Below are 11,237 nucleotides of genomic sequence, written 5' to 3' on the forward strand. Positions count from 1 at the left end.
ATGATTGTTTTGATATCTTCCCTAGTCTTTCGGACTTTCTTGTTTTTGTTCTTGTTGGCATGGATAACAAAAGGCCATAAACTCTATCGTCAAACAGCACGTCTTGGTAGACCCATGGTTTTCAATGTGATGCGTTATGGAGCTATTGAAGGAGGAAGAACTGATAATAGTCAGGTAACGTTTTTGTATAAGCTTTCGGATTTTTGCTTACTATGTGAAATGAGAGTTTTATCGTATTAAATCCAACAGCGAGTGACCGTATTCTCATTGTTAATGCATACAGGCATTTTTGAAAGCATGGAGTGAAGCATGTAAATGGGATGGAAGAGCAAAGGTTGTGATTCCGGCCGGAACATTCAAGTTGTTCCCAGTTGTATTCTCAGGTCCATGCAAGGGTAACATGGCCTTTGTAATCAAGGGAACTTTGTTGGCTTCTACTAGTCCATCAGCATTGAGTTCTGAAAATTGGATCAACTTTCGGAACATTGAACAATTAACTGTAGCCGGGGGAGGTACGCTGGACGGCCAGGGAGCCTCGGTTTGGTCTCTTAACGATTGCAAAACTAATCCCGGATGCAAAGCTCTCCCAACTGTAAGTTTTTACAATTTCATAACAAAGGATTCTAATCTGAAAAGGTACAACATTTAAAGTTCATGATCATAGCAGATATAATGCCATTTGTATTACATTACTTACATTTGCATCCTTATAATACAGAGAGGTTGCCTATTCTTTCAAATTTGTTACTATAATGATCGAGCATTGTTTTTCATCAGCAAAGCGATTAGGGCCAAAACATTTATCATTGTTTATATACAATGTGCAGGTGTTTGTTTTAATGTTTTATGGTCGATAAAAATGGATCTTTTTCTTCACTATAACTTAAAATACCACACCCCCTAGTGGTGGGTGGGATAGGGAGTGGTGGACAGTTTAAAGGAGTGGTTTGTTAACTAGTTGTGAAGTTTGTTTACGTCTTTTTTATTTTTCTTTGCTAATATTTTCACTTACTATATTGACTCTCACTACATAAGTAACTGTTCTATAGTTTGATGATATTTTAAAGGTTATCATCCTCCTTGAGCTAGCTTCTCTTTACAAGTAGTATAGATATAAATATATACATTTTCATGGATGTGATCACATTTTAACATCGATCTTCTTGTGATGATCAGTCGATGACTTTCGACTTCGTAACAAATGCAAGTGTTCATCACTTGAGATCATTCAACAGCCAAAATGGTCATTTCAAGGTTCATGGATGCCAGAAGATGGACTTCGGAAACATTAGAATATCGGCTCCTGAGGACAGTCCAAACACCGATGGCATAAAGATTGGAAACTCATACCGCATCAGAATTAGACGAACGATCATTGAGACCGGCGATGATTGTCTAGGAATTTTGTCGGGAAGTCAAAAAATCCACATTTCTAATGTCTTTTGCGGTCCCGGACATGGAATTAGCATCGGAAGTCTTGGAGGGCATAGTTATACAGAATATGATGTGGAGGGAATTTTTGTGAAAAATAGCGTTTTAAAAAAGACTGATAATGGTTTGAGAATCAAAACATGGGCTCGGGATTCTCCAAAACCATTGAAGGCTTCAAATATTGTGTATGAAGATATTAACATGATTGATGTCAAGAATCCCATTGTCATCGATCAACAATATTGTCCGAACAATCAATGCAATCAACAGGTATATATAATATTGATCTAGGGCATTTTCTTTTGCACTAAAACCTGAGTTTTATTTGATGAAACTAGCTAGGGTTTCTCACATTTCTTGTTCATTGTAGGCTTCTTCATCAAATGTGCAAATCAGCGATGTTACATTCAGAAACATATGGGGAACCTCGTCTTCCCAAGAAGCAGTGACTCTGAAATGCAGCAAAAGCAAGCCATGCAAGAATATAGTGATGGAGAATATCAAGTTACCTCATACTGGTTCCAAAGGAGCTGCGACGACTTCCATCTGTAATAATGTCATCGGCAACTCTTATGGCTCACACATTCCTCCTAGTTGCATATAAGTGTCATCTATTCTTTACGTATTTATAAGTTTCTAGACCTAGCTAGTTTTAGTTTTCATTTTTTTTTTGGCTCATTTGCGAGTTGATTTTGTCAAGAAGTGAAAACGCACAAAAGACTCTAATTTGATTATTCATTCGATATTATTATTATGTAATAAGTTCAAAAAATAATTTCATCATTGATTTGACTTACTCATCCTCATAGTCATTCGATCAACTAATCACTCTTTTTATCTTAGAACTACATCATGCACGAATTCAATAAATTTAAGTATCATTTAAGTTGCGATTGATGAATGATCACCATATATCAGAGTGTCTACGAATTTTTAAGCTAAAAAGAAACTGTGTTGGGGGTTGTATAAAAGCTTATCCATCATACCATTCATCAAAATGAGTATACCTTGTAAAACCAATTTTAATCATTACTTTGTACTAAATCAATCATGAAAATGGTTCAAACCCCCCTTATAAATAGTCTTGGATGAACTTGCCAAAAAAGAAAATCAATCATATATGGTTGAGGTCAAAGCCACTCTCTGTTTTGCTTCCTTTCCCCCTTCATTTCTGTGCTAGATTAGATATACTGGCATGAGTTATGAACAAGCTAAACAGCTCCTTCTTAAACCCCCTAAAACCCCAACCTCAGCCTACACCAACTGCCACCACCACCACCACCAGAGCTTTCAACGCTATCATCAACCGTCTCTCTTCTCAAGGCTCTCACCATGAAGTCCTTGCCACGTACTCCTCTATGCTCAAAACCCACATAGCTCCGGATACCCACACCTTCCCTAATCTGCTCAAAGCTTGCACCTCCCTGAACCTCTTTTGTTATGGTGTCTCGTGTCATCAATGCATTGTTGTTAACGGGTTTTCTTCGGATGCTTACATTGCCTCTTCATTGATCAACTTCTATGCGAAATTTGGTTATGCCCAAAATGCACGCAAGGTGTTCGATACAATGGCGGAAAGAAACGTTGTTCCTTGGACTTCCATTATCGGATGCTATTCGCGTGCCGGAAGTGTTGGAGTTGCGTTTGAGATGTTTGGTGATATGCGGCGTGAGGGAGTTCAACCCAGTTCGGTTACTCTGCTCAGCTTGCTCTCTGGAGCTTCGGAACTTGCCCATGTGCAGTGTTTGCATGGTTGTGCTGTGTTGTATGGTTTTGAGTCTGATATGTCTTTGATGAATTCCATGTTGAATGTGTATTGTAAATGTGGGAGAGTTGAAGATGCTAGGGACTTGTTTGAGTATTTGAATCGAAGAGACATTGTTTCGTGGAACTCATTGATTTCAGGCTATGCACAGAGTGGAAATATCAGAGAAGTGTTCCAGCTTTTATTTAAGATGAGGGCTGAAGGTGTGGAACCTGATAAGCAGACATATGCGACTGCGGTGTCTGTGGCCGCAACACAGAGTAATCTTAAATGGGGAAAGTCTGTGCATGGACAGATTTTGAGAACAGGATTTGAATTGGATTCCCATGTCGAAACAGCTCTTATTGTTATGTACTTGAAGTGCAGGAATATTGATCTTGCGTTTCAGATATTTGAAAGGACAATGCATAAGGATGTGGTTCTGTGGACGGCCATGATCTCAGGGCTTGTGCAAAATGATTCTGCAGACAGGGCTCTAATGGTTTTCTGTCAGATGTTGGAATCGAGAACAGAACCGTCTAGTGCCACCATAGCTAGTGCTCTTGCAGCTTGTGCGCAACTAGGTTCTATTGATTTAGGAACCTCAATTCATGGTTATGTGTTGAGGCAAGGAATGAGACTTGACATTCCTGCCCAAAACTCCCTTGTTACCATGTATGCAAAGTGTGCACGTTTGGATCGAAGTCGTGCTATTTTCGAAAATATGAGCAAAAGAGATTTGGTTTCTTGGAATGCTATAGTTGCTGGATATGCTCAAAATGGTCATATATGCGAGGCTCTAGTACTTTTCTCCGAGATGAAGGCAACTCTTCAGAAGCCTGATTCGTTAACTGTGGTCTCCCTTCTCCAAGCTTGTGCTTCCACTGGGGCTCTCCATCAAGGAAAGTGGATCCACAACTTCATTATTAGAAGTTGCCTCAGACCATGCATCTTGGTAGACACAGCTCTGGTCGACATGTACTCAAAATGCGGCGACATGGATAAAGCTCACAAGTGCTTTGTTGAGATGTCTGACCGGGATCTGGTGTCATGGAGCACTATTATTTCTGGTTATGGTTGTCATGGCAAAGCAGAGACTGCTTTGGAGTTGTATGCAGAGCTTCTGCAGACTGGAATCAAACCAAATCATGTCATTTTCCTCTCAATTCTTTCAGCTTGTAGTCATAATGGTCTTGTCGACAAGGGTTTGAGCATATACCAGTCGATGACTGAAGATTTTGGTATTGCACCAAGCCTTGAACATCGAGCTTGCATTGTTGATCTCCTCAGTCGAGCTGGAAGGGTGGAAGAGGCATATGATTTCTACAAGAGGGTGTTTCCGGAGCCTGCAGTTGATGTCTTGGGCATACTTCTCGATGCCTGTCGAACCAAGGGCAATGAGGTTCTCGTGGACATTATCGCAGGAGAAATTTTGAGGCGGAGACCTGTGGATGCTGGAAACTATGTGCAATTGGCGCATACCTATGCTTCGATGAACAGATGGGATGGCGTTGGTGAAGCATGGAACCAAATGAAGTCTCTTGGCTTGAAAAAACTCCCTGGTTGGAGTTTTATCGAATTACATGGGACTATCACTACATTCTTCACAGATCACAATTCAAATCCTCAGATTGATGATATAGTGTCACTATTGAAAATTTTGAGCGAGGAAATGAGGAAATCAAGCCTCCGCAGTTGGGATGGCGTTGAATAAATTCTTAGGACTCAACAATCAATACTTAGAAATGAGCTATTTTTTCTGTAGATATCTTATATTTTACTCTAGAGTTAGAAAAAAAAATAGAGAACAAAAACTGAAATGAGTTTAAAGAAACGATTAGATTCATAAACCAAAGTACCAAACCAAACCAAACATGAGAGCTTACTTTTAGTTATCAAAATAAATATAGATATTGATGTATAAACCCGCAACTCACATCCTCGTTAAATTTGCTGAAATAAGCAACACTGGCCAAGAAATGATGCAGCCTTTCCAAACCGTGTGAAGGTTCAGGAACAAGTGAAATTACTAGTTATTCAATTAGGCAGCGTTCTACAGAGAAAATTCAAAGCAATCTATCATCTACAAGACTTGAAACCATCATCCACCGTCTTCTTCCAGAACTCATGTAACTTAATTTACCTACAAGTTGTACAATCAAAGGCCAAGAGAAGACAAGATGACCACGATTTTACTATTTAAACGTGTATAGCATGCAGCAAGCATGAAGTTAATATCTTAACTGAAGGCCTGGCAAGTGTACTAGTTCAACATGTCTAAATGCCACAAGCAGAATGCCGTTGAAATCCCAGGTGGAACGTTCCCCATCATGTCTCTGACGAGTGACCAACTCTTCATCTTTGCACAAGTTGATCAGCAGTACGACAACCTCCCTAGCATATTCAGTGTCAAAATCTGTTGTATGAGTATGTATGATTTCTGTAAACCTCTAGTGGGCTTTGCCCAGAATATAGTCCCGATGAGCTAACAGTTAGTGACTGCTAAGAAGTTAAGAATCAGATCATGGTGATGGTTTTAACAATGTGGCTGTGTTAAAGTGACCAACAACTCCCTCGCTCAGAAGGCGCATTGCAGCACCCTTGGAGAACTTCCTTGCGAACAAAAAACAGGGAACTGCAGTTGAATTTATACGGCACCATTCTGTTCGGAATTCTGTCTCATAGTATACATGGCTGATCTCCTGTTGAAATAGGCAGTATGTCAAAAAAATAGCAGGCAGGGAAAAGTTAAGAAAAAAGGTTGTAATCCGTTAAGCTATATAAAAGAAACCACATCTGACACTGCTAATGAAAATCTAAAATGGTAACTGGAGTAGTCATTTTATTAACCTTTATTGCCCTTATCTTTTGAGGGGCCGCATTGGCATGGTTGAAAGTCATAGGATGCCAGCCTTTACTCTCTGTTTTATTTGGAGAGTTGCTCCACAATGTATAGGTTAATGTCCTTCGCTCAAGTTCGCCGTCAAGCTCACTCATCTACAAAAAGATACATAGAACAGGTGAAAACAAGGATTTTTCAATTAGAAACTCTTGAACTAGTGGAGAGATGATTCATAGAAAGCAATTAGGACAAACAGAGTGGTCAATCAAAATAAGAAAATAAGCAAGGGGAGGCATACAAGAATGGCTCAAAGCAAAACCCTAATATCTTAAGACATTCAGCTTTGATAGTTTACCGCAAGCAGCGTCTGCACATAGTGTTCGTCTGGGATACAGTTGTGCTGTTTCTGAAGTTTCTGCATTTAGTATTTCAGCCAAAATCAGAACCTATTATCAGTCGCTTGGAAGAGAGAAAACGATGACTATATAGCTGTTAAGGAGGAAGGAGATGTCATCCTTTCCCAGTTTCTGAAAGATACACGGCCCTAACTATGATAATACAAGGTCATAATCTAAAGGAATCAAGACTTACAAGATTCAGCTTCCCCTTTCTGATATCAACAGGTGGGCGACGCTGCAAAGTAAGAGGCAGTTAAGTTATTAATATGTTGATATAAGCAAATTAAGGGTCTATATGGTTCTGTTATCAATGACTCTTCAAAGAACAGAGAAATCCTGAAATATGTCCGCAGTTGATCCATGACCCAAACCCAACATAAAAAGTAATAACATTTATAACTTGAATGTGGCATATGTTTGACAAAATGACCATGATAGCACGTATTCAACATAACCAAAAAACAGATATAAAGAGAGTCAAGCATCTAATGTGTGATTACATACCCTGCAAAACTTTTTGAATACCGGAAGTATAACTTCATCATCCACAAGAACTTCGGCGTGTCTCCGAATCAAAGCAATCCACTGAGATTACCCAATCAAATTCCAGTTAGGCATCAACCATGAAGACATATCACATAGTACTATTATAGTATTACTATATGAGAATCCCTATCAACCACAGATAAATAATCATAAGATGAGGACAACAAGGATAATATGATAAATATCTAAGCAAGTATCACATAGTATAGTACTATAACAGTATGACTATATGAGAATCCCTATCAACCACAGAGAAATAATCATAAGATAATGACAACAAGGATAATACGATTAATATCTAAGCAAGTCAAGCATTGTTGAAGAATACTGCATGACATAACAAAACATGATTTTTGGCTCTGTAATCTAGAACTAAGAGATTCTGGCCTTTGAACAATGGTCTACAGATAATAATATAAAGAATTTTTTATACTAACATTTAAAATAGATGTAAAGTTAAAGAAACCAGTAAATTAAGGTTTTGTGTAAACCAAAAATAAGAGAGCGCCACCTGTGATCCTTTCCGCCATTTGGCTTTCGGTATTGTGGGTGACATTTTTGGGTTGTAGCGGCCCTCCTTCACATCCAGGAAGCTAAAACATAAACAAATTACACAAGTCACTTCTAAATTTTCAACTCAGAACATGCTTCAGAAACAGTCAAAAGCCTACAGTATGAAAATATAAGTAAAAATTTTCTGATTTATTAATTAACGGTGCTTGTCGTCTCAGAAATGAAAGCTTTATCTACCTGTCCACAATACTCCTAGGAGAAGCCATCAGGTAATTGTATATGAAGCTGAAGTTGTACAAAGGAACGCAACTGCAGCACAAAAAGTAAGAAGCTTAGACATGAACAGCACCAATTGAACATCCTCTTCTGCAATAGAAAAAAAGGACTATACGATAACCTACTTAAGATTTGAAAACCAATACCGTAGTTAAGTTTATACGTAAGCAGACAATGATGCTATAAACGTTTATCAACCTGTCGGAGAGGAGAACAAATCTTTGATTTGCTGGATCCTCAAGAGCTGTCGCAAACAACAACCTCTCCGCTTCAATCATGCTCGATTCTCCCCATCCCACCTGCAATACATGAACACCAACACCGCATTCAACGCAAGCACAACATTGATCGAAAATCACTAAAATCAAGGGAAAAAATGTGATCTTGCAAACAATTCATTCGGAACTCCGTTACGTTACCTCTGAATAGATTTCAAAATTCTAAAATTTAGCCTACAATTTTTCACATTACTCCTTATTCTAACAAAAATGGAAACAATACGTTATAAGAATCAGCATAAAGAAAATGAAGGAAACAATACGTTATAAGAATCAGCATAAAGAAAATGAAGGAAGTCGTGACGAAACTAAAATTGAAATTCAAAGAAAACGAAGCTAAATGAATAAGTACCTGTATGCTATTCGGCAATTGACGGCCGTGAAAGAAGCGAGACCTCGTGGTGGACTCATCGAACACAAAACCAGGCGCGGAGTGAATATAAATCGAAAAATTCAAAGCGCCACCGGCATTCTGCCAAAACCAAACGGAATTCTCCGTCACTCTCCGTCTCCGACAACCAAACCACCAATTGAAATTTCAAAAATTCAAACCAAAAAAAAGAAGAGCTAGACCTCGAACCTCGAAGAAGCTCTCCCAAAGAAAATCGAGCGGGAGGTCACGTCGCGCGAGAAATAGGAAGGCGATCTTGGCGGGGCCGGCGAAGCTGACGCTGTGGCGAGAAATTCGAGATCTCGCGCGAGATAATGAAGAAGAAGAAGAAGAAGAAGAAGAAGGAGAGTAAAGGTCTGGCTGCTGAGACTGAAACCTGTAGAGAGCCAAAACGCAGAGCAAGACGGAGAAGACGATCAGAAGCTTCCAGCTGGACCTGATCACGTGGCGCGCCGTGATTGGCGGTGGCGACGTCTTCTTCGTCATCGTCACCATCGTCGTCTCTCCGACTAACCGGAAAAATCGAACGGAGTGGAGTCTACTGATTTATTTATGAGGCTCAATTTGAAGAGAGAAGCCTCAATTTGAAGAGCGAAAATGATAAAAAAGAGAAAGTGAGGGTTTGGATTTTGGAAGGAGAGAGCATTTGGAGATTGAAATGGGAGCTGTGCGTGTGTTTTCTTCTTGGAGGGGTCGGAAAGAAAGAGAGGGAGAAGGGGCGGACTGTTTGGGAGAGACAAAATGCGGCGTCGTTTTTAGGATTCTTCGGTTAATACGCTCCGTGATCTTCGCCGTACAGGTGGCAGTTTGTGGTGACGCTAGGCGTGGGGAGCTGGTGGGGTCCAGCGAGAGGACTGAGGCGGTCGCTGGATTCTTGATTCTTCTTTAATTAAACGGCACCGTGTCGGCCACATGGATGGGCGCGTGATGACTGTTTCTTTTCCTTTTCTACCAAGGTTATGAGGGTATCATGAATGGGGGTGCGTGTTGGGTTGGATTATCTCTTTTTTATTTGGGGAGAGCTATTTTTAATTTAGATTTAGGAATGTTAGGGTGTTAATATTATTATTATCGGCGATCTCAACCTTTTTCTCATGGGTCATCTTTTTTTTTGGTTACAAGCGGGCATCTTTAATCGAGGACAACACAATTTTTTCATCTATATAAAACTTCATAATACGTATACTATCATTAAAAATGAATATCAAATCTAGATATAATTCTAATTTCCATTACAAATGAATTTTTGTTCATTTGAAGGGTGCTACTTTATACATATATTGAAATTGAAGGGTTACAAGAATAAAAACTATAACAAAACATTCAGCTATAGCCTATATACATTTATACCAAGAAAGGAAATCCTCAGCCGAGCTATGAAATCTAATTTCCTCATTGAAGCCAATTGATTGAAGCTTCAGAAGGTAGAGGTAGTGGCAGTAGCATTATCATCTTCAAAATCAGTGCCAATGTTAAGAACTCCTTTAGGAGGTTTGGAATTCATCCTCCCACTCACAGTGGATGCATACTTGGCAAAGGCCGACGTCGAAACCTCATCGTCAACACTATCAGCTTTGCAATCGCCCAATTCTTCCTCAGTTTCATCACCATTTGCGTTTATAAGCCAACTTAACGAAGCTTGAACCACTTGTGAGGATGATCTAAAATTTCCATCACTGCAGCCACTCTTTTCATTTGAATTCACATCCCATTTGATTGAAGCTTCAGTAGGTAAAGGAACCATAGAACTAGGATCATGATTAACAAGGCCGGAATAGTTCCGGTCATCTCCAAAGCTGAGAACTCCTATAGGAGACTTTCGATTCCTCCTCCGATGAGTTTTCTGTGTGAGCAAGCAAGTTTCTGCATACTTAGCAAAGGTTGTCATTGAAGAAGAACAATCAGTCGTAAATTTTGAAGGTCTTGAAGCCATAGGAGAAGGTTTAGGAAATTTGAACAGGGGTTTGGAAAGAGAGAGAGCAGCTTTAGGTTATCGTTGAAATGTGAAATGACATGTGGTTGTGGGTACGTATTTAAAGACAAACTTTCCTTTTGCGGTTCGGTTAACTTCCCTTTTCCTTGTTCTTCTAGGGTAAACCTTCCTTTTCCTAGTTCTTTGGGGGTAAACTTCAAACTTCATTTCCTTGTTTTGGGCGTTAGAGCTTTTCCTAGATTTTGTGGGTAACTCTAGCTAATTCCTTTTAGGAAAGGGAAGCTTCACAAAATTCAAGATAGTCCACCATATATTAATCTAATCCCTTGCTTCTGGGTTTTCCAATTTTTCCACGAACACTGAAACAGGGAAAACTCTCCTAAATCAATGGTCAAGTATATATATTTCATCATGGCTTTGGGGAGGAAGAGGATTGGAATGTCGGATGCGGAGGATTCATATTCGGGTACTGCTGAGTTGGAGCCCCAACACTCCATTGAAGAAGCAGAGAAGCGAGTGTTTCGATTTCGAATCTAAACTTGAAGCTCTGCCTCAGGAGACTCTGATTAAGATTCTATGCGGAGTTGATAATGAGGATCTTAAACAGCTTTTCCATGTATCTAAGGCAATTAGAGAAGCGACTCTTATTGCGAAACAGTGGCATTTTGCTTACAGCACACCTAGAAATATTCGAACAAATGATGATTTGGATGAGATTGAAGCTCCCAATGCTCCGAGCCGGAAAGAGCTTGAAGAGAGATATCGGTTGACTTATTTGGAGGAAGGAATGAGAAAAGGCTTTCATGGATGAAGATGATGAGTGAACAATCAGGGATTTTGTAAATAGAAATGTCCTGTTTTGCTGCTTGAGTAGTGTACATATAG

At 39.5% G+C, this 11,237-nt stretch overlaps 4 protein-coding genes across 4 annotated transcripts; 3 read left to right on the forward strand and 1 right to left on the reverse strand.

Moving 5' to 3' along the window:
- Nucleotides 1–2,035, forward strand: LOC133731468 (exopolygalacturonase-like). Its single transcript, XM_062158832.1, has 4 exons — nt 1–174; nt 284–592; nt 1,177–1,701; nt 1,802–2,035. Exons 1-4 carry the CDS (start codon nt 1–3, stop codon nt 2,033–2,035), a joined length of 1,242 nt encoding a protein of 413 aa, XP_062014816.1.
- Nucleotides 2,036–2,428: 393 nt separating this feature from the next.
- Nucleotides 2,429–4,972, forward strand: LOC133729939 (pentatricopeptide repeat-containing protein At4g04370). The gene has a single exon (XM_062157561.1). The coding sequence runs from the start codon at nt 2,634–2,636 to the stop codon at nt 4,887–4,889; it is 2,256 nt and encodes a 751-aa protein (XP_062013545.1). The 5' UTR covers nt 2,429–2,633; the 3' UTR covers nt 4,890–4,972.
- Nucleotides 4,973–5,155: 183 nt separating this feature from the next.
- Nucleotides 5,156–9,156, reverse strand: LOC133729940 (glycosyltransferase BC10). Its single transcript, XM_062157562.1, has 10 exons — nt 8,609–9,156; nt 8,381–8,500; nt 7,949–8,049; nt 7,712–7,783; nt 7,473–7,554; nt 6,920–7,000; nt 6,609–6,650; nt 6,373–6,432; nt 6,026–6,172; nt 5,156–5,877 (listed from the first exon to the last, which is right to left on the reverse strand). The coding sequence occupies exons 1-10, from the start codon at nt 8,912–8,914 to the stop codon at nt 5,698–5,700; spliced, it is 1,191 nt and encodes a 396-aa protein (XP_062013546.1). The 5' UTR covers nt 8,915–9,156; the 3' UTR covers nt 5,156–5,697.
- A 1,641-nt stretch (nt 9,157–10,797) lies between these two features.
- Nucleotides 10,798–11,163, forward strand: LOC133731470 (F-box protein At1g61340-like). The gene has a single exon (XM_062158833.1). It carries the CDS (start codon nt 10,798–10,800, stop codon nt 11,161–11,163), a length of 366 nt encoding a protein of 121 aa, XP_062014817.1.
- Nucleotides 11,164–11,237: the final 74 nt, after the last annotated feature.

Source organism: Rosa rugosa, chromosome 2, assembly GCF_958449725.1.
Source record: "Rosa rugosa chromosome 2, drRosRugo1.1, whole genome shotgun sequence".
Taxonomy (NCBI): domain Eukaryota; kingdom Viridiplantae; phylum Streptophyta; class Magnoliopsida; order Rosales; family Rosaceae; genus Rosa; species Rosa rugosa.

Bases quoted from the DNA above. Each gene is read 5' to 3' on its own strand.
- LOC133729939 (XM_062157561.1), top strand. From the start codon at position 2,634: ATGAACAAGCTAAACAGCTCCTTCTTAAACCCCCTAAAACCCCAACCT.
- LOC133729940 (XM_062157562.1), bottom strand. From the start codon at position 8,914: ATGGTGACGATGACGAAGAAGACGTCGCCACCGCCAATCACGGCGCGC. The intron at 7,555-7,711 runs GTAGATAAAGCT...TTTATGTTTTAG, and splicing joins CCTAGGAGTATTGTGGACAG to CTTCCTGGATGTGAAGGAGG. The intron at 6,651-6,919 runs GTATGTAATCAC...CTTACTTTGCAG, and splicing joins TATTCAAAAAGTTTTGCAGG to CGTCGCCCACCTGTTGATAT.
- LOC133731468 (XM_062158832.1), top strand. From the start codon at position 1: ATGATTGTTTTGATATCTTCCCTAGTCTTTCGGACTTTCTTGTTTTTG. The intron at 175-283 runs GTAACGTTTTTG...TAATGCATACAG, and splicing joins GAAGAACTGATAATAGTCAG to GCATTTTTGAAAGCATGGAG. The intron at 1,702-1,801 runs GTATATATAATA...TGTTCATTGTAG, and splicing joins ACAATCAATGCAATCAACAG to GCTTCTTCATCAAATGTGCA.
- LOC133731470 (XM_062158833.1), top strand. From the start codon at position 10,798: ATGCGGAGGATTCATATTCGGGTACTGCTGAGTTGGAGCCCCAACACT.